The 22,492-nt window shown below is 36.7% G+C and overlaps 2 protein-coding genes across 3 annotated transcripts; one reads left to right on the forward strand and one right to left on the reverse strand.

The window, feature by feature from the left end:
* Positions 1–7,117: 7,117 nt before the first annotated feature.
* syt8 (synaptotagmin VIII) lies at positions 7,118–16,620 on the reverse strand. Of its 2 annotated transcripts, XM_056252150.1 has the most exons (9): positions 16,538–16,620; positions 15,036–15,162; positions 14,635–14,801; positions 13,551–13,643; positions 11,272–11,439; positions 10,369–10,536; positions 9,729–9,846; positions 7,991–8,124; positions 7,118–7,372 (listed from the first exon to the last, which is right to left on the reverse strand). In XM_056252150.1, exons 2-9 carry the CDS (start codon positions 15,133–15,135, stop codon positions 7,133–7,135), a joined length of 1,188 nt encoding a protein of 395 aa, XP_056108125.1. In that variant the 5' UTR covers positions 15,136–15,162; positions 16,538–16,620; the 3' UTR covers positions 7,118–7,132. The 2 variants fall into 2 exon arrangements, with proteins under 2 accessions (XP_056108125.1, XP_056108123.1); XM_056252148.1 differs by lacking the exon at positions 16,538–16,620 and having other exon boundaries at positions 15,036–15,204.
* A 3,440-nt stretch (positions 16,621–20,060) lies between these two features.
* On the forward strand, positions 20,061–22,261 carry LOC130086041 (cytosolic 5'-nucleotidase 1B). Its single transcript, XM_056252151.1, has 7 exons — positions 20,061–20,090; positions 20,236–20,275; positions 20,383–20,502; positions 20,584–20,716; positions 21,393–21,515; positions 21,616–21,779; positions 21,909–22,261. Exons 2-7 carry the CDS (start codon positions 20,261–20,263, stop codon positions 22,179–22,181), a joined length of 828 nt encoding a protein of 275 aa, XP_056108126.1. The 5' UTR covers positions 20,061–20,090; positions 20,236–20,260; the 3' UTR covers positions 22,182–22,261.
* The last annotated feature ends 231 nt before the right edge of the window (positions 22,262–22,492 follow it).

A 22,492-nucleotide genomic window follows, 5' to 3' on the forward strand; every position in this document is an offset into this window, starting at 1 on the left:
CGCCCTCTACTACGATACCGATGTCATCAGGACCCTCTGGCGTAGTAGGCTTGATGTTGTAGATTTTAATCCTTTGTACAGCAAGGTCCTGTGACACACTGTCTTTATCAGCGTCCTGAAAAAGCAACAACATTGGGTATTTCAGACTGCACCACCAAAGGAGAAGATTCTAATTCAACAACTCCCAAATTGTTTTCAACCCTTTGGACAAGAAAACCTGTGGCTATCATGGCTGTTGCACATGATTTACTTCAGTTACAGAAAAAAATCAGACATAATATACTTCCATAAGCATATTTTCATGCCAGGTAATTTAAAAAGGATCTAATCAGCTGACCACCACATGAAAACAATTCAATGACACCAGAGATGATGGTCTTAATTTAGTCACAGTTAAATCGGCTAAATTAAATCCATTCATTGCTACAGAAATGAATTTCTTCCCAGCACTTGTCTGTGCACTTTGTGATCTATTGCACACATATTATTCTACATTCACTGACACAGGCTGGTCACCTAGTGACCCTCTGGGAGTACTGTATACTGTAGTCTTTTTCCTGGTGCACATCTATGATGTTAAGTTAACCTTAGCCAGCCAAAGAGCAGCATCTTGGTAGATCTTGGTAGTACAAGCATGCTGCATGCATATTGGCTTGGCTGATGAGATTTACTCCTTATCAAATTTGGTACAGAATGACCAGGCACTTTTTAATACTTGTCGAAGCAATTTGGCTGTCGACACCCAGCCCTAGAGATGAGACAGATCACCTTCTTTATATTTTAACATGTTCGTCAACTTACATCATACTCCTTTAAGAGGTGATCTGTGGATTCCCCAAGATACACCATCAAACACCGAATGACAACATCTCTGGTCATGCTGATGCTAGGGTTGCTTGGAGCCTGAAATGACAAACATAAACATAATTCAAGTTCATGATGTAAAAATCATTTAATGACATAAAACATTCTTAAAGCTGCAACTTTTAACAATAGGTGGCTTACATTACTGCTAAACAAAATGTCTTAGGTGTCAACTAACAGTGCATATGAACTCCCATAAAACCACACAATTTTTACACCTTGGATTTTGTATGGATAAAACAAACAAGACATAACATGTCAATCGGTGAGCTTTATATGTGCTGGTAGGCAATTTTTTTGGACAGAGCCAGACTAGCCGTTCCTCAACGTATTCCTTTAAGCAGTAAGTACACAGAACTGAGTGATAACTGGCGCTAAACGAGTCTAATAGGTCTAATAATTAAATGATGGATCATGACATGTAAGAGATTGGACACCTTTGATTTCAGGTACATATGTTAAATATTAAGTTTTTGTCTGACATCTAATTTTTGCAATAAACCATTTTAAAGAAAATTTGCTTAATTAGTGTCAACGTAATAAAATTCCCTTAAATGGTAACTAGGATGTGAAAAAGTATGTACAAACAATGTGTTATCATAACTTAATTGTATGTCTATGAGACATGTTATCAGTATTTCTATTTTTTCTGCTGTTTAAATTTCAAATTTAAGTTGGAACTACAGGTTTTGGACATAATTGAAAAAAAAAACCTGCAGGTAATCTGCTTTTAACCAGGAAATGTTGATACAAGAAATAGTAATAATCAACATGTGAAATGTGGTATCACAGCTTTTTTTTGTTTTTCATACAAGTCAAAAACATACCTATTGATAAATTTCAGTCAAAGTTTCTTCATGCATCTGAAAAGAAATGATAAATGAGCTTAGATTTAATTTGAAATTGTATTTTACACATACATAAGAGGAAACATAAGGAGTAACTAAACAAACAGTAATTATTAAAGCTTAAGAACACTGAAACATGTAATATGCAAATAAGAATAAAGAGTGAACCTGACAAAGAAAATTCCTAATATACAGTGATAATTTGTCTTTTAAACCTACAAGGGTGTTATATTCTACAAGAAGGTCAATCGCCTAAATTAGTTATTTACTCTGTTTTGTGGAGACACGTTCATGACAGAATGAGTGACTTACACTACACTACACTACACTACAGTACACTACACTACACAACAGTACTGAGCATGAAATGCTAACATAATAGTGTTAAATGATAAATCTGTTGTTGCAAACAGACGGACGATGCCTCTCTCTGGCAGCACAAGTCCACATCATGCTCTAATTTAGTGACCTCAGACGTAGCTCGCCGGTGTAATCTGTCAGCACGTGCTGAAACCGGCTTTAATGCATACTCCGACAGAGAAAAACTTTTTGCCATCTCCCGTTGTGCCTCATTGTATGTTACCGTGAATTGCGACTTGAAACTGCGTGGCTAACATTACTTAACATGGAGCCTCTGTGAATTTGGGATTAGCACACCATCCAGGCGTGCGCAAAACAGACTAACGTTAGCTAGCTTGGGGTGGGGGAGGGGTGGAGATGCAGGCCGATGCCAGGAAAATTGGCAAAAGTAGATTAACATAGCTGGTATCTTAAAGGCCATTATCTATAACGTTATACTTTGAAAAAAAAATTGTGATATTTAAACGACTAGGTTACTTTTTCAGTCATTAATTACCACGCTTTTAGTCGAAACAGCAGGCAGAATCACTGTTACTTTACATTAAGTTAACATATCTTTATTTTTACTTTCAACCAATAAAGTTGGAATGTTGGATAACTTGCAGCAATGCAAAACAATGTTCAACTGCTAACTGTTACAGCAACTCCTTGTAAAATGATTATTAACTTATACAAGTCTTACCTTTGGGAAAATGGCAGCCAGTCTCTGAAATGTTGACGATCCATCATGTGGCTGAAAATAGCTGGACCGGAAGTGTGAGGTGATTAAATCCAAAGACCTCCCAATGAGTAACATTTACCAATTTTCTGCATCGTTGACTTTCCTGATAAAATATAATTAAATTCTACTTAACGATTCACAGCTGATTTTATTCAAACAAAACTGAGTAAAATGTTATTAATAAATAACTAGAATTTGTTGAAGTCAGCTCAGTGTGATTCCAAACTACAAATAGTCTTTTTTATTATGTATATGTTACTAATGTTTGATTATTAAATATTAATTGACGCCATTCCCAGTTTTTACAGTGAAGGCAAAAGTAAATACAGTAATAATTATTACAATTTAAAATAGCTGTTTTCTATTTGAATATATTTTAATTGAATGCTGAAGCTGCATTTTCAGCATCATTACCCCAGTCTTCAGTGTCACATGATCCTTCAGAAATCATGCTGATTTGCTGCTCAAGAAAAATTTCTGATTATTATCAATGTTGAAAACAGTTTTTGCTGCTTCATATTTTTGTGGAAACTTTTTTTAAGATTCTTTGAAAGATAGAAAGTTAAAAAGAACAGTGTTTATTTGAAACCGAAATCCTTTGTAACATTATAAATGTGTTTACTGTCGCTTTTGATCAATTTAAATACATTTTAAATAAATCTATAACTATAGATAATTGTTTACAATAAACCCTTTATTTTAAAATAAATAACAGTTTTTTATATTTATAATATAATACCCAGGGACCAGAATATTATTACTGATTTTTGACCTGGGCCAGTAAAAAAAAACATCTAGCAGCAATTCAGAACAACTTAGCAACTGCACAACAACACATAATGGGCTCACATTTTCTTCAGAATCTTTTTACATTTTTATTCTTGTGACATTGGATTTTTTTTTCAGTTTCATTCAGATAGAGATTTCAAAATACAACAAATTTTGGACATGTGGAAAAAGGTAAAAAAAAATGTTCCCTACCATTTTCCAGTGTACTTGTTGATGAGATAAAACAACGAATTCTGAGTGATGCATTTCAAAATGTACCTGAGTGTTCAAAACGTGACTGTGCAAAAGCAACTAATGAATTCTCCTGCCTTTAGCATTCTGTAAAGTTGCTCAAAGGAAGAAACCTAATTAAAATGCTGTAATTGGCCCACAAGTGTGCTGACAGCCTGATACTCACACCCTTATCTTGTGCTTACTGTATTCACAAGAGAAATCAACATGCGTGCGCGTGTGTGTGTGTGTGTGTGTGTGTGTGTGTGTGTGTGTGTGTGTGTGAACACGGCAAACCTGATACAACTGTCTCGCGTCTGTTTTCTAAACCTCAGCACTGAATACAAGGGTGTAGAATTTACCAGGGACACTAGGGACCCTACCAATATCCAGCGACTACTGAATCGTCTCTAGCATAAGTTTGATCAAACGATAAAAATATATTTATATGTAACCACTGTTGTGGGTCTTTCCATTGACATTACCTGAGAAGTCAAAGTAAATATGTTTAAAAACTCTCTAATGTGCATTTAATGCATGGAAAGAGTAGGAACATAAGGTAAGTGTTCAAAACACACATGCACAGTTCAGTTGAATGATAAAGTTGAACAACTTAATGTTGTTAAACCGAATGAAACAACTTTGAAATAAGAGAGTGCGGTTTGTCTGTTTGTATATCAACAGTAGCCTACACCCCAGTCAGATTTTATTTCAGACTCATCAATGGACATTCATTTTTAAAGTAATCTAGCATTATTAAAGTCACCATGAAATCCTTATTATATATATATATATACAGCTCTGGAAAAAATTAAGAGACCACTGCAAATTTTTCTTAAATGAGTATCTCTGCATGTATGGCGGCCATTCCATTCAAGCGTCTGTTGAATTCCAACACAGGCTGATTTGGTGATCACCTGAACCAAATCTTATTTAATGAGGAAAAGTATAAAAACCACTGGTCATAGGTCATCACTATCCTCTTGCAATAGTACCAGCTGGATGGCAAAAACAGCGCTAGTAGTACTTCAAAAGTAATTGGAATAAAAAAAATAACTATTGACCATTCCAAAAGAGTTGAAAAGGAAAGTATTGAGTGAGGAAAAGAAGGGTTCAATTCAAGAGGACGGTTCGAAACAGGCTCCAAGGGGCAGGGCTGAAGTCGTACAAAGCTAGAAAAAAGCCCTTCATCAATGAGAAGCAAAGAAGAGCCAGGCTGAGGTTTGCAAAAGACCATATAAGGATTGGACTGTAGAGGACTGGGGTAAGATCATCTTCTCTGATGAGTCCAATTTTCAGCTTTGTCCAACACCTGGTCGTCTAATGGTTAGACGGAGACCTGGAGAGGCCTACAAGCCACAGTGTCTCGCACCCACTGTGAAATTTGGTGGAGGATCGGTGATGATCTGGGGGTGCTTCAGCAAGGCTGGAATCGGGCAGATTTGTCTTTGTGAAGGACGCATGAATCGAGCCACATTCAAATAAAACTTGCTTCCTTCTGCTCTGACAATGTTTCCCAACTCTGAGGATTGTTTTTTCCAGCAGGACAATGCTCCATGTCACACAGCCAGGTCAATCAAGGTGTGGATGGAGGACCACCAGATCAAGACCCAAGACCCAATCTCCAGACCTGAACCCCATTGAAAACCTCTGGAATGTGATCAAGAGGAAGATGGATGGTGACAAGCCATCAAACAAAGATGTTGCTTGAATTTTTGCACCAGGCATTAAGTCAGCCAACATCAATGTGAAAGACTGGTGGAGAGCATGTCAAGACGGATGAAAGCTGTGATTGAAAATCAGGGTTATTCCACCAAATATTGATTTCTGAACTCTTCCTAAGTTAAAACATTAGTATTGTGTTTAAAATGAATAATAACTTATTTTCTTTCCATTATTCAAGATCTGACAACTGCATCTTTTTTGTTATTTTGACCAGTTGTCGTTTTCTGCAAATAAATGCTCTAAATGACAATATTTTTATTTGGAATTTGGGAGAAATGTTGTCAATAGTTTATAGAATAAAACAAAAATGTTAATTTTACCCAAACACATACCTTTAATAGTAAAACCAGATAAACTGGTAATTTTGCAGTGGTCTCTTAATTTTTTCCAGAGCTGTATATATAAATTCATTTTTTTTTATGGAATATTGCAGTGTTTAATAAGAAATGATTTATCTGTGCACATAATTATTTTATTCATGTGTCATTATTCAACCTGTCACTCACATGAGATCCACCAATAGCAAACCACAGCCATCCAGCCAATTAATAAATTCCCAGTTGACGAATTCAAGTCCCGCCCTACGTTTTGTTGAGAAGACGTTTCACTCTGATATAAGTCCCAATAGGGAAGAAAAGACTCAACTTCCATTTCATGCTGAATTTCATGACTCTAACCACCTGAAAAAGTGCTCTACATACACCGCTATAACATCACAGAATTGATTCATTGAAGTCAATGTAGACTAAAAACTTTCATTTCAGTCCCTGAATAACGTTTGTCTCTCAGTTATGAATGCATGCTTGTTTAGATATTCCAGCGTAAAGTACAGAAAGCAAAATTGTAATGTTGTTGTGTTGGTTTACATAATCAAAATGATGTTATGAGTTGGCAACAAAATCTACAAATAAAGGCTTTGAGATCATGAAATTAATGAGAACATAAAAATCACCAATGTCAAAATCAAACTTATGCTCTTGACTGTATGTATACTTTTTGTTTTTTTATCCCAAGCTTTAAAACATGAGAAGGGCTTTGCAGGGCTTTGATCTCAATTAGGGTTTTATTTATACAAATACATTTATGTTAAGACTAACTTGAAATACAGCAGCAATATAACTACAAAAAAAAGAGATATAAAATAGATAGCAGGGACACAAATGAATCGGCGAATCATTCTTTAAACCGCTTGATTTACATAAACCATCCATATGAAAGATTGACTAAATGTATTGGACTTCCAAACAACTACATATGTTGGATAAGACAAAATAGGAGACTGTGATTATTTTCTTGGCTCGCTACTGTAACTGTAAAGCTGTGTGGGTAATTATTACATTACTCCACCAAACTACAAAAAAAACCCCAGCTTTTTGTCATTAGCGGCTTGCTATTTTAAAATGTAGCATCACTACTTTTAGTTACTTCCCATGCTATTCTGGTACTTCCAAAAATCTGAAAATGAAGGAAATGAAATGTTCCACCTAAACATAATGAACTGTCATAAATAAATTAATAAGAATGGCAAGACATAAGATTTTTTTCTTATTGGTCCTTATTCTGGCCATAAAAAGCATACAGGTAGAGTCATACATGTCATGTTAGTAGAGGTTTCTCAAAAGTTTTTGTTTGTAAATGGGATCTTTAACGTGTACTTCAAGGCCAGCGTTGTGTCCACCTGTTCAGCAGAGAGTAATGTGTGCCATTGAGCCACAGGTTTGCGTGGGTTGGACAGCATATCCGCCCAGTGGCGCAACTGGTTTCCTGTAGCATCACAGCCCAGATAGATCTTGCCAATCGCATCATTTCTGCTAATTTTGTCATGATCCCACACTGAGATGACCAGCTGGACTTTCTGTATGAGGAATAATGAGTGAAAAAAATTACCTTTCACAAAGTGCCAATAAAATTTTTTAAATTTTAAATGGGGCGAAGTTGATTTACGTGGCTGAAATCACAATATAGGGATGATGTTGTGATATTACAACCTTAGTTGTTGTTTTTTTATTCACAGAAATGAATCAAACAAGAATGAATCAAGCTATAAAAACTGAGGGGGGTTTCACCTCAGTAGAAAACTCGCCATAAATTTGAGGACGAACATCACAATGGTACAAAGCTTCTAAAAGGACATGAAAATGGAAAATATATGAGATGGGGGGAAAATTTTCCATGCTTTTGCGTTCACTTTCAAAACTTTTCAAAAAACTTTACATTTGCTTGCAAGCGTTTTGCCTTACTCTGATAAACAAAGCTTGCAAAGAATACAAGAAGATTTGCGAGCAAACACAAAGTTCCTCTGTGGATCTCAAAAGTTTGCCAGCGAATGCAAACGCATTGAAATAAAATCCCCCCCCCCCATCTCTGTATGTCCCTTTAGGGGTCCCTACAATGAGTCCTGAAGATCTGTACAATGGATCCAGATTTTGAACCCTTGATTAATCTAAGCAAGCAGTCTCTAAGTATTACTCACCTGAATCTGTTCAAACGATACTTCGAAAGTGAAAGATTCATTAAAGTATGGATTCAATGTTCGCTTTTTCACTGATGTTTTCCTCTTCTTCCACTTCTTCTTATCCAGAACCAATTGAACTTTCACATAAGGGTCTACAGAACAAAAAACAGAACTATTAATCCATTTCTATGCTAAACCTACTCTATAGCTGCTTGAAAGCAAGGCTGTAACCATATCTTGAAAAAGGGTTTAAAGGGGATTTACTTATTCACTCTCTTTTGAATGTCTAATATGTCAAAAAAAAAAAAAGTTTATTGTCTCATCACAATCAGTTATGAATGATATAATTTAAATGATTTAATATTTTCAACTCAAAATGGCAAAATTATATTTAAAAAGTTGAGCAGTTTGTATCACCGTAAGTTACTGTGGGTCATACATATTAAATGTTTAGCTACTTATATCTTACCATGCACGCAGTTTTTCACTGTAAAAACTAAAAGCGTTGTGTTGGAATTCACACTCATCTTCAGTGAATATTAAGCCCCGGCTTCTTGATCTGATTGGCCATAATTTTGACATTGACGAGCGCTGTTAGACCGCTGAGGCAGACCAGCCTAAAAATTTACATTTTTGAACTGTCTGCCATCCTAACAACAAACGGAGTGGTGCATAATGGAAAGCAGCATTAAGAAATATCAAAAATATTATGGGGGACAATTTGGCCATTTTCAAATATTTGTAGGGGACCTTTCCCCTTTAATGCCTATGGTGGTTCCGGCCCTGCCTTAAAGAATGCAATGGCTTAAAAACTTGAGTATATGACACTTTTTCAACCCACTCTACGAAAAAATGGCACCTTCATTATCCAGCCCGATCTCACGGCAATTCGTACGAATATTACTAGGTGGCTAATTCGTAATAATTCATACGACCTCACTCTTACAAATTCGTACGATTTTTGCTAATTCGTACATATTTTACGAGTTACCAAATTCGTATGAATTCGTACGAATGACCTACCCCTGACCCCGCCCCTAAACCTACCCATCACGTGGGTTTAGACAAATCGTACGAATTCGTACGAGTGAGGTCGTATGAATTAGTACGAATTAGCCACCTTTTAATCACTTGTAAGAATTCGTACGAATTGGTCGTGAGATAGCGTTGCATTATCTTATAAGTGGTGGTAAAAGAGCGTTCAGCTTAATCAGAAACAAATGAACGTGAATTTGGCAATGTTTGTTACATTGGTTGTTGTACGTATCGCAGCAGTTCAGAAATAAAATGTCCAGTGAGAAGTGCTTAAAGATGTTATATCGCGTTTGAAAATAACTTACCACCTACACTAAACCCAAACCGATAATGTTAACCAAAGCAAATGCATAGATAAAAACACATTTGCTGAAGCAACCATGGCATTTAGTTTGCTTCTACAAGACTCCTTTATTCTGACATGCAAGTGCAATGCTGTACCAGGTAAGCTACCGAACAAGTTAACTAAATCAAAAACCCATACATATAGAGCTGATTATGTGATGCAGACCTGAAAATGTATTCGTTCACAAATCATGCACTATGGTAAAAGTGTTTTTTAGGTCATAACATAGTTTCCTACGAGAAGCCACGCAAAAATGAAGGTAGAGGCATGGTTTTCCAAAGAGTCTATGTTTTATATAGTGTTGAGATGCAATCGGGAGTGATTGCAGACAAGACTTTTGAGGATGTAGGACATTTAAGTATATGAGTGTCTCACCTGAAGAGCCTCCCTGGTCCATCTTCTTCAGGTTCTTGGCTTCCAGTATGATCACAGTGAGTTTACTACTAGTCGGGACATAACGAAGAGAAAAGCAGATCTCTCCCAGATTCTCTTGCTATTATATGGGCACAAGATGAAAGATGCCGTTAGCAGACACGTTATGCATAGAGAATGCTTTTAGCTCTAAACCTATTGACGTGTATGGGGTTAAATCCTAGACTTCATAGACAAATTTCAAATCGTAGATTTCCAGGGTGTCCTGACCCAACCAATCATTTAGTCTGGACAAGGGTTGACGCATAAGCTATCACCATTGTGCCGTTGAGTAGGACACTGAACATAAGGTTGCTCCAGGGAACTTGATGTAATTTTACATGATGTTCTATGGTGACGTGATGGAAACAAAATCCACCTGCTGTAGTCATTGTCAAAAGATTTGGTTCTTTCAATATTCAGTGTAAGCCATACCAAAGCAATAGAAAGAGAAGGGGTAAAACAACTCTCTGGGACCCCCAACTTATTTCCCTTTAGTAGAGGATGACACTTTGCCCTTCATATAAATATAATTGATGTGAACTAGCCACATGAAAAATAACATTGAACTTGACAACATGTGGATTGAAGTACTGAACTGAACCTCGTGTTTGGAAGCTTTGCTCAGATCTCTCCACTCCTCGATCACATGATTCCAGTCCACTGTGGACAGATTCAGTCTGATCTCACCGATGATGTCATGTTTGGAGAATTTGTTAAAGTCATAGACTTGCATCACCAATATCGACTCAATCAGCTCCTTCTGAGGGATCTAAAATAAAAGTGGTGAAAACAACATTTCAGTGTTACTCTAACTAGGCTGTAAATGTAACTCTTTCTCCGCCATTGATTGAAACTTTCTGTGTTTTCAGTGTTATATGGTAGGGGGCGCTAAGACATTTCTTCTGAAAGAGTATAATCTCCTGATCAAAACACAGGTGAAGAAGAAGCAGAAACAAGCGATAGCACATGTAAGCATATTCATATGTAAAATAACGCGATCACCATTTATAAATCAAAACTGCCTATGTTACTGAATGAAATGTCGAAGGAAAAGGAAAAGTTTACGACTGTGAAGCTTTGGGGATGTTGATGGACTTGATCTAATCCATCTATGTTTTGATCATCATTCTGAATCTGATCTGGATGACGTCGTTGATAAAAACCTGTTTTTATCAGCTTTTTGCTCAAAATTGAGCTTTTTTCATGAAACTTACCCACATTCAAATGTTGAGCATGAAGCTAGAATAAACAGGCTTTTTGTTTAAAAGCAGAGGCTCTTTCTTTTGATATATTGCATATTCAGATATTCAAGCAAAAAGTGTCTGGCAACTTTTTTTTTTTTTTTACTGGCGGAGAAAGAGTTAACAACCACATTTTAATGAGCTTGACCAAACATCAGGTCATTGTTCGAGCTGATAACAGAATCCTGATAACAGTTTTCCACCACATGAATATATGACCTTATGATAGTGAACGATTGTACTGTATATGCTTCATGGTTTACCTGATATTTGAAATTTTCATTGAACACGGGGTTAAGGGTTTTCCTGAAGACTTTCGTCTCAAATGTTTTGGACTTGTTGGGAAGGATGTAGATTTTCACATAAGGGTCAGATGTCCCTCCTAAATCCATCGCTTTCAAAGCGGCAGCTTCTTTTATTCCAACGCTCAGCTGATGAGAAATATGGTACATTATATAGGTTTAGGATCTTAAAAACAGTTTTATCTAAATGCTTATTCTTAAAGTCCACATGAATTCAAAACCCTATTTACTTTGTTAGTGCCCGAGTCTTGTGGTGAACAATTCATGCGATAATCCACACACAAAAATAAATGTTTGTCTTTGTAATATTTAGTCAAAATCTGTGGATGTCTTCCTCACTGAAATGGTGTTCCTGTAGCCCCACCCTTTATTTTTCATAATTCAATATTCTGTTTCACTCGGAAATACATCACAATACTGAAGTAAAGTTGGTCGCAACCTCCAGTTCAACCAGACTTTACAGTAAATACAATTAACAGGCCTACTGTCCTATTTTAGGGTCTATTGGAGACGTCAAATTGATGTTTTAGGGGCACCGAAAGATCACCACAGACACAGTACAATCTACATGGGATAATCTCACAGCATAACAAGCAGCTGTACAAAATATGATGCACCAGTGTTTTGCCAGTTTATCTTCTTTTCATAACTGCATCCACTATACGTCAAACTGATTGCACTGTATTCTTTCTTTTGATTATAAACTGAACTCAAATGGCACTGCACTAAGATTTGGGTAATAGAGAAACATAAATCACTTAATTGGGGAAATTGGGAGTTGAAACAATGCTAATGACATGGGTCTGGTGGAGTAGTGAGTTTGATGTGTCAACTAAACTCGAGGTTCTGTGGGGTCGGGTGCGGACTGGATCGACTCCATTCCTAGAGCTTTTCCTTTGGGTTTTTTGGGTGCGGACTGATGGGGCAGTGAACCCGAGGTCAGTCCAAGAGCTTTTAGGGATTTTAGGGAAAAATCGGGTCCATCTGAGACGTCCAATGGAATTCTTAGGCGCGCCGAATAAACACCACAGACACAGTGTCAGAGTAAAACTAGGCTATATGCAAAGTAAGATACACCGGTGTTTTACCAGATGAGAAGTTTATTCTATCATCTTTTTACTACTTTAGTTCATTTTACTTTAATTCATTTTATTTATTTATTTTGTGCTTATTTTCTATGCAAAGCACTTTGAATTGCCATAGTGTGATATTTTTATTCTTTTCAATGTAAAGCACTTTGAATTGCCATAGTGTATGAAATGTTCTATATAAATACTTGCCTTGACTTGCCTTACTGTATATACTGTCTATATATGGTTTTCTTTGCTAAACAAGTTTTAAATTAAGAGTTGGACTGGAAAAGTATCATTAGTTTAATTGATAGAGTGTCTTGAGCAAGCAGAGCAATACAAATTAATAATAATGAGTAATAATGGTGACTTAGAAAAATATAAAACATAGTTTTGAAAATTTGGTTTAATAATTTGGTTTAATACCTTTGGTCACTACATATTCACTTTCATAGATTCAGTGAAGATTTAAGTGTTGTTCGGGTTATTATGACAGAATATCAATGTAAATATCATACTTTCTACTACTGCTTTATAATATTCAAGACATAGCTATTTCTGTTAGTGCATTGTGCATACTTCTGATTATTTCCTAAAACTATTTGCATTTTGGAATGAACAGATGTATGAACTAGCGCTGAATCCGAAATCGCCCCCTATACCCTCAAATATGGCATTATTTGAGGGGACAGCCATTTGTAGTGGTGTCCGAAACCATAGTGGACTTTATTGAGTCCACTCATACAATCCCACATTGCACCGCAATAACGAGGGTAGGCCTACAACCGATGTGCGCTCAACGGCTGTCCCGAATTTGCTCACTCGTTTTCATTCACTCCTTCAAACTGTATTAGTGGACTAATGTAGGAAATAGTGATTGAGGGTTTAGGGGGGCAAAATCGGATTCAGCGGGTGTCCAATCCTGCTCCTGGAGGGCACCTGTCCTGCAGAGTCCAGCTCCAACCCCAATTAAACACACCTGAACCGCAAGGTCTAACTAGACATACTAGAAACTTCAAGACAGGTGTGTTTAGGTACTTGGAGCTAAACTCTGCGGGACAGTGGCCCTCAGGAACAGGTTTGGACACCCCTGAACTAGGTGAATGAAAGTTAATAAGTTCCTGCCAGTTGAGGGCACCACTGTAAAATCAGTGAAAGTGATGCATTTACCTCTGAAATGGATGCATTGAACTCCAGTGAATACTGCAGTTTTCCCCTCTGTTGGTCTGATCCATCCTCCACATCCTCTGTCTCAAGCTGGACCTGTCAGTAAACCAGAATCCCCTCAGTGAATGCCACCCAGAGGAATTATTTATTGCTCAAAGGTTGATTTTCACAAACTTAAAGGAGCTCTCAGATACGTTTCAGTTAACTCTTTCCATTGATGGTATTTTTGCGTAAATATGACACAACTTTATCCCGCCATTGACAGAAATTTCAAGCAATCCATGTTTTGACTGTTATAAAGTAGGGGGCGCTATTACACATCTTTTGAAAGAGTATAAAGAAAGCATGAAGCTATAAAAAAACTTTAAAAGTTTAACGTTTAAAAGCAGAGGCTCTTTTCTTTCTTCTTTTTTTTATATATAGCTATTGCATGTTCAGATATTCATACAACAAAATATTCAATTTGGGGGCCAAGAAAGTTTTCTGAAAATGATCAAAAATGCTGGCGGTTGCTGGCAACTTTTCTTTTTTTTAAACGGTCTGGGAAAGAGTTAAGTATCAGCTTTGACTCTAATTTTCCGCTTAATGGTGAAGTAATCCCTTTGGCATGAATGGGAATGCTAACAGATAGCGTTCCAAGGTATTATGCTGCATTATTATTGACCTTTTGATTAACCTCACATAGCAACAGTGACAGCCAATCGCGCTAGTTTGGAGGCGGGACTATGGTTTTTCAACCAATAGCAGATGATGGGAGTGTTTGAGGAAACCTGTTCAACAACAATTGTATTTTCTCTGCCGTCACGCCACAGAAATTACACACCTCACCTTTTAAAATCTCTCAGGAGAAATAAAAACAGACACAAATGATACATTGATATACTGTAAGATTATAGAGCAATGAAAGTAATGTTAAAAGCATGGAAGTATTTGAGGAGAACTATTTAAGTTCTCTTTGACTTTAAACAACTTTGGTTTGGCTTTGGTTACTTTTGCTCCATTTACTTTTGTCTCCATTTAAACGTATTGCTGACTAAAAGAAAAAAAATGATCCAGCATTTACAAGCATCTACGATCCATCTCTCACCAGTGCTGCGGTTGTAGATCCTGAGATCCCTTTCATACTGATCTTCTGCTCCAGCTTCTTCCTCTTCTTTTTCCCTTTGCAGCAGCATTTTACACAGCAGCATATCATGCAGATAAGAATGAGCAGGAGGATGGCGGCAAATATAGCATAGATGGCCCATCTTGGCACTGTTGTGACAAAAACAACAATTTTCCATCTTTCATCACGGTAGCAAAGCAGCGGTCCAGTATAGCACCATGAAACACATCTGAAGGATGAGGCGAGACCACGGCCAGGAGACTCAGGGCAAGTTAAACTTGTAGCAAGTGAAAATTGAGAACCAAGCAATGTGCGCAAGGCGTGGAATTAGATAGGGGCCCGTGGAGCAGGTGCTGAAAAGAGGATTCATATGATATACTCACAAGGAATCCTGTCCAGTAAAGAGGCCAGGAACCCCGGAGCAGCTGTTGTGGTGTTGGCATGATGTGTTTTAGTTGGTTTTAATGGCGGTCTTGGTGTCATGGTGAAATGAATGAGACCGGTGGATCACTGGAAATGCACATAGAAAAGAAAGTGGGTTGCTGGCAAGAGTTTTTTAAAAAGTTATGGTTTGAGTTAGTAACTTTGTTTTGTGACGCCCCCTACTGGTTAGAATGGTATTGCAACATTTTAGTCATCCTGAAAATAATAGTTGACTCAAAATTAAAGGGATAGTTCACCCAGAAATGGAAGTTCTGTCAGTATATCATTCCAAACCCATAGGAAATATAAAATTGAGCATAATCGGAAATGAAAATAAAAGAATAAAATGGAAAACAAAACAAAAAAACAAAAGAGGCCCTGTCTTTTGAAGCCATACGATAGCTGTCAACATTCTGCTCATATTCTCCTATTGTGTTCCACCAAAAAAAGAAAGGAAACTCTAAAGGTTTGAATAAATATGAGGATGAGTAAATAATGACAGAATTTTTACGTTTGGAGTGTGAACTATTCCTTTAATAAAATAAAATAGAGACGACTTGAAACAAGAGGGAAAATATCCCGTCGAAACACAAATGCTCTGGCGTAAGGTTTTAGTATACTAAGCATACTAGTGTGTGTGTGTACCTACTTAACTATATTTTGGGGACAAATTTGTACCCAGAAGTGACCAAAACCTGACAAAGTCTCCGAAAACCTCACTTTAGGGACGTCCTCATTTGTAAATCTGGTATAAAAATAAAGTAATTAATGTTTTTTTTTTAAATGTAAAAATGCAGAAAGTTTTGTGTGATGGGTACAGGGGTAGGGTTAGTGTAAGTAGAATTGTAATATACAGTTTGTACAGTAAAAACATTACGTCTATGGAATGTCCCCATTTAAATAACTAAGTAAACGTGTGTGTGTGCGTGTGTGTGTGTGTGTGTGTGTGTGTGTGTGTGTGTGTGTGTGTGTGTGTGTGTGTGTGTGTGTGTGTGTGTGTGTGTGTGTGTGTGTGTGTGTGTGTGTGTGTGTGTGTGTGTGTGTGTGTGTGTGTGCATATAGTAACTCATTCAACTCTCAGTTGCTTGACAAAAATAGTTTCGTCACCACCAAAGTTAAACAACCGCCCATTAAAACTGGGTGTACATAAAGTGTACAGATAACATTCTTTTTCAGTGAAACAGTAATAAAAATGAAACAATACTGCATTGAGATTAATACAATCAAAACACTTGCTGTCATATTTCAACATTTTCACAATCAAGACTGCTCCAACACCACAGCAAAGTAATAAAGTACGAGTTTCGAGATTCTTATCATGCCCTCAAAGAAATATGAGTAAATACTGAAGCAACAAAATACACTATATCTAAAAAATGACATAAACAAAACTAATTATATACACTGAGCATAAAGAAACCGTGAACCACAATATAAAAAAGAGCCTTACAGTGACACTCACTGTTGTAGACTGAGTTCAGATCTTGACTCCTCGGTTGTCGTATAAAACGTAAAGATTAATATTCTGAATGGTATGAACACATTCCTAAACTGAATGAGCGGTCCAGCCACGGAGAGGGGAAGGAAGTCACTGCCCACTGAAGCTGGACCGGCTCAGGAAAGAGCCATTACAATGAGCACTTTACTGATCAAAAGAAACAATGAGGTTTTAATCGTGTGGTCAAACGAAAGCCATGTTGTTAATCTCAGTTTAGTCTTCTGCTATTCATTCAATTCAGTATATTCAATATCCAACTTGATTGGGCCTTTTTTCTTTGAAGAGCAGCTGCCTATACTAACTTTTATGACATTTTTAATCTTTTTATGACAGTGATTAAAATATGAACAAGAGAGAGACTCTACAAAATAAGGAGGGGGAAAAGATGAAGAGGGAGAAAGTATAGGGGTAAAGATAGTCAGTACAAAATTAAATTTCACCAAAAGACAAGGGGAAAGAAGTGCAGCTGTAATATATTGTATCATCCATCCACCCGTTTTCCAAATCGCTTGCCCCATGTACAGGGATAAATAATACAGGACAATACCAAAATTGACTATGTCTACAAACTATAATGGAACTATAATTGAAAGTGGCACACAATAGCTACAAAGTGAGGATAAAGAGCATTCATTTACACTTGAAAATAATACAACAAAGTTTGTTTCTAGAAAAAGATTGCGTCATCGTCCACCTTAAGTAAAGCAGATGAATAATTTTGTTGAATATTAAAAGTCCCCAACTAAGCAAGCCAAAAGCCAATGCAAGAGTGGCAAACTCGTTGTAGTTTAAAACAAAGATTTAGTTTCCAAACCACTTGTTCTATGTATTGTCTCAGGGATGCTGGATCCTATCCCGTCTCAGGCCGTATGCAGGGAAACACCCTGGAAGTCCATCAGAACCCTTACAGAAAAACACATGAATTTCACATGTGCAAAAAGACAAGTGGCAACATGTACATGTGCAAAATTTTGCACTTGTGAAATTTAACATAAAAGTACATGTGAAATATGTGAAATATGTGGATCGCATGTGAAACATCTGTTTTGCACATGGGAATTGTGTGCTTTTGGATCATTTTTGTGTAAATGAAACCCATGAGATCACATGTAGAACATGTAAAATTCATGTAGGTTTTCTGTAAGGATTACACACAAATATTCACACAATTTAGTGTCTCCAATTCACAGATAACCTGAGGAAACCCAAACCAACACATAAAGCAGGAGTCAAACTTATCAAACTATATTATATTATATTATATTATATTATATTATATTATATTATATTATATTATATTATATTATATTATATTATATTATATTATATTATTTTAGAGTTCCCTCTTTTTGGTGAGCCTGTATCACATATTCTCTCATTCTACCTTGTCAAAAAAAAGTTTTGTTAAATGTCATCCAGTGTCATCGTGTGTTATAAGAAATACCCCCAACATTTGTTCTTCTTTTGTTCACAGAGTTCATTCTGGCTTACATGACAACTTCTGAACACAGACTCAACATTTAACTAGAACTAGTTAGACCCAGCTGAAACTTATCAAGAAAATATGATGAAATACACAATAATTGAACTTGCCTTTTTTACCCTCGACTCTCAGTTCCAATTCTCCAGTTCTGCGGTATTAAACAATTAAGTCATTGTCTTGTGCTGGAATGCAAAAAAATAGTTGGAAACCGAGGCCAGGCCACTTAGACAGCTCTCCTCGAAGTGTTCCTTCAGTATGGAGAGAAATGTTAGACTGCACCACACCTCAATAATACACAAAACTGTTTCTGCATATGCCCTAACACAACAAGCTGTACACCTAATGTGAAGACTGGTGGAGGAAGTCAAATATACATAAAGACAAATATAACATATTCAAATACAATCTTAAGGAATATCTAAATATCTGTTGTTTAAGTGCTAAACAGCTTCCTTCTTGCTCTTGAAATGCACTGTATGCTAGAAAACATATAGATCTGACTGGAAATTACAACAGAAACCAGTCCTGCCACACTACTGTTTATATATTATGGTAACCTGACACTTTGGAACATGTATTTATCCTTTTAAACTTCATTTATTTGTTTGTTGGAATCTTTGTTCGGTTATGTACAACATTTGATATATGCCTAGCCTATGTGTTTGAACAAAAGAATATATTTCATTTCATGCCAACTTTAATTAACAGTGTTAAATAGTTCAAATGATAAATCCTAGACTTAAGTTGAGGTTTATTTTTCTAAAAATCTTTGTTTATCTGAAGAAAGTCATATGCTTCTTGAATAGCTTAAGGGTGAGAAAAGAATGAGACATTTTTTTATTTTTTTATGGGTGGAGTGTAAATATCGGTCTGCCTCGCACGACTATAGCTTTATCTCCTGGACTGTTTAAAGGGACAGTTCAACCCAAAATGAAAATTCTGTCAGTAGTTACTCACCCTCATGTTTTTCCAACCCCGTAAGACTTTCGTTCATCTTTGGAACACAACTTAAGATATTTTTTATTAAATCTGCAGAGCTGGATCACTCCTCCATATAGGCTTCTATAGGGATCGAAACCTGATGGCCCAGAAAAGCTAAAGACATTGTTCAAATAGTCCAAGTGACTACAGTGGCTCTATCTTTAAGTTTACTTTTTGTGCGCAAAAAAACAAACAAAAATAACGACTTTATTCAACTATTCATTTCCTTCTCTGTGGGCCTTGAGATAGTTCACGTAGTGAAACTGCGCAAAGCTTCTGTGTTGTACACGTTGGCTAACTATTGGCCGACGCTGGTCATGTGTGTGATGCGTGTGACGTACAACCTAGAAGCGTTGCGCAGTTACACTACGTGAAATCTCGAGGCCCACAGAGAAGGAACCCCCCTAGAGAGACAGAGGTGCACTCACCACAGATTTCCCAAAATCCTGTGGGAAAAACCGGTATTGCTATCCCAATGCAGCTTATAGCTTGTTTTAGGATTCATCACTGTGGCGTATAGTTCAACTTAGCAGTTTTTCATCTGTTAACTCTTACTCACTCCTATTCACTTATGGCATTAGTGGTTTTAATATGAGTTGGTAGGCCTATACATAAGGGCGTGCAAAGTTCGGATCATGTAGTGGGCCAGTCTGGGCCAAAATGCCAGGGCCGATTTTTTGTCCCAGTGCAGCCCTGATTGCCAGATAAAAAGTCAAAAATATATTTTATTTAATTTAGTTTATTCCGTGGCGGAAACCCGCTTCCATATAGGCTGCATCATCATAGGTGTGGTTACTACTTACTGAATCAACATCTGACTCACTTGAAAGGCAATACTTCCGAAATGAAGTAAGTTTCTGCTCTTGCCAAATCGGTATCATTACTGGTTGTTTTAATAATGGGTATTTTAATAAAGCAAAAGCTGATCAGACTGATGTTGTGCCGCTCCGCAGCGCGAGGCGGCGGCGGGTGACACATAAACACAGTGAATGTTGACACTCGGCACTAGTTACTGGACAATGCAGCTGTGTGCTGCTGGCGGGAAGCACATAGGTATACTCACATTTCACTTTTTTTAATTACGTCATTTCAAACATTTTTTATAAGTGTCCATGTAATGTTAAGTTACGCGCAGGTTTGTTTTGTTTTTGTTGACGTTACAGTCGTAAGATTTTCACTTCCGCATCTGTTAATGTAGGCGAAGGACGGATGTTTTGAAGGGAATGGAGGATAACAAGGTAAAGTCAGAAGTTGCTAAGTTACACTGTCCGCTAGTGAGAGCTGTAGTAATCACCATAACTTCATATTGTACAGTACACCCATTCATGGCTTAATGTTTCTACAGATTTGCACAGGTCCTCTTATAATTGCGCTGCAATATAACGACCTATTTGACTTGGACAAACTCTCAACGTCCACAAACACAGATGCACTAACCAAAGGCATAGCATTCACGTTTATTAAGGTAGGAATACAGTTATTGGATACTGTACGCCATATTCAGATGAGATTTATCATGATTTTGAAATGTTTGCTGTAAATATAGGCTGTGCAAACAGTGAATGAGAGACTTGTGGACCAGAACAAGACTGAATCTTTGCTATTTGAAGTGATTCTCGTTGCAAAGGAGTGTTCAGAAGAATTCAAATTGAAGATAGTTGAGAGTGTAAAGCATTATGGTAAGTTCACTTTGGCGATTGTGCACTTAAAAATGTGTAATATTTAATATTTCTCAGCCTTGCTATTTGTACGGAGCCCCTAAAGGGACATTGGGAAGAAAAAAATATAAGATGAAAGAAAGAATTATTTGTCGATGCTTTTGCGTTCTCGCAAATGTTGTGCGTTCCCCTGAGAATTGAGAAACTGTTCGCTATCAAAATGTTTGTGAGGGAACGCAAAGTTTTCCTTGCAATCGCAAAGTTTGTCACCTTAGACTAGAGGATCCGTATATTTGTAATCCTGTTACAGATTTTTTTCAATACAGTTTTGACTTTTTAATTAATTGTTATTTTATAGATATTGTCTAATATTTTTGTAACAAGTGAAACATATTTAAAAGAAATAAGAGCCAGAATCACTTTTTCACATTATATCATAATGATATAGCCTACATTTAATGTTTACAATTATCACATTTTCATGCTATTTTTATGTTATGTAATTTATCGAAATATCTCAAATGTCTTATAGCACAAATCCCATGTTTTTATTATTATATCTCAAATGTCTTATAATAATAAAAACATGGGATTTGTGCTTTTAATACTTAAACAAAATATTTTGTGCCATTTTTGTTCAAATATATGCTTATTTCTGCTATATGCTTATATTGCTTTGCTTTTTTCCTATCACCAGGTCTAGAAATAGGCAAATTTTACTTTTGCAAAAAGGAAGAACTCATAAATACTCTTCAATCAAACAAAGTAAATCTGTTCGTCTCTACTGACAGGGACGCTGTCTACAATGCTCTGCATACTGGTAGATCGCCTCGTGATGCATGAACATTTAACACATTATTTTCAAAGTTATTGCGGAAATTTTTAAAAACTTTAAAAACTGCACATTGTGTTGAGTTTAGGAATTCCAGCTGCTTCGCTGTATGATCAGGCTGATCATCACATCCTCGATAAGCTGAAAGTCATTTTCTCAGGTGATGTTATCGGTTTCTCTGAGGATACTCTTGATAGTCTTTCAGATTTTGGATTCAATGAAACCCAAATAGAGACCTTCAAAGCAGCAAAGGTAAATCGTGTAATATTTGTATTTCTACAACTTAGTATTAAAGCAAAGGATATGACATATTATGTTTTTTTTTTGTTTTTGTTTTAATTAATAACCATTAGTCTTATTAACCTAGTTTTATGTTATCAGATCTGCATGAAGGAGTTTGCCGTTCTGATTGGTCAAATGAGGAGGAGGTTCGGGCATGAGAACAGCCCTCTCTGCACCTGTGTCTTAACCGTGAGGGGCTCTCGAAACATCTGTGCCACTGCCCTAAAAACTCTTCGTGAATGGGGTCTGGATGCGGACGAGGCGTTTTGTCTCGCTGGAGCTCCTTGCAGCCCTATTTTGGCTGTAGTCAAACCTCACATACTGTTGGACGGTGGCCTTCACAACATTCCTCCCATTCCTGAGAGCCAGTAGCACTAGGCTGGACACACAAATGTGGCTTACTTTTTTTATTTTAATCGGGTGCCAATTCTGTTCTCTTGCTGTTACACTTGACTTTGCATTTATTACTCAAAAGGATTATGTTGTAAATGAGCATTCATATGAGGTGATTTGGCTTTAATAGTGATTCACATCGCTATATATAGATGTTCAGTGGTTTATATGAACTGTTTACAAAAAATATATATAGTAAATGGTTGACAATTAGCAAACTCCACATACTGTAGGAATCAATTTCAAACAAGTTTAGATACCCCCAAACTCTACTGAAATCAAATGCAGCC

The sequence above is a fragment of the Rhinichthys klamathensis genome, unplaced genomic scaffold, assembly GCF_029890125.1.
Source record: "Rhinichthys klamathensis goyatoka isolate OS25496 unplaced genomic scaffold, OSU_Roscu_1.1 h1tg000092l_1, whole genome shotgun sequence".
Lineage (NCBI taxonomy): Eukaryota > Metazoa > Chordata > Actinopteri > Cypriniformes > Leuciscidae > Rhinichthys > Rhinichthys klamathensis.

What these genes read in the sequence shown, in the direction of transcription:
- syt8 (XM_056252150.1), bottom strand. Translation starts at nt 15,135, where the DNA reads ATGACACCAAGACCGCCATTAAAACCAACTAAAACACATCATGCCAAC. An exon ending in GCAAAGCTTCCAAACACGAG is followed by an intron (nt 9,847 to 10,368) that starts GTTCAGTTCAGT and finishes CCCATATAATAG; the next exon opens with CAAGAGAATCTGGGAGAGAT. An exon ending in GGACCAGGGAGGCTCTTCAG is followed by an intron (nt 8,125 to 9,728) that starts GTGAGACACTCA and finishes TTTGTTCTGTAG; the next exon opens with ACCCTTATGTGAAAGTTCAA.
- LOC130086041 (XM_056252151.1), top strand. An exon ending in TGAGAGTGTAAAGCATTATG is followed by an intron (nt 20,717 to 21,392) that starts GTAAGTTCACTT and finishes TCCTATCACCAG; the next exon opens with GTCTAGAAATAGGCAAATTT. An exon ending in AGACCTTCAAAGCAGCAAAG is followed by an intron (nt 21,780 to 21,908) that starts GTAAATCGTGTA and finishes TTATGTTATCAG; the next exon opens with ATCTGCATGAAGGAGTTTGC.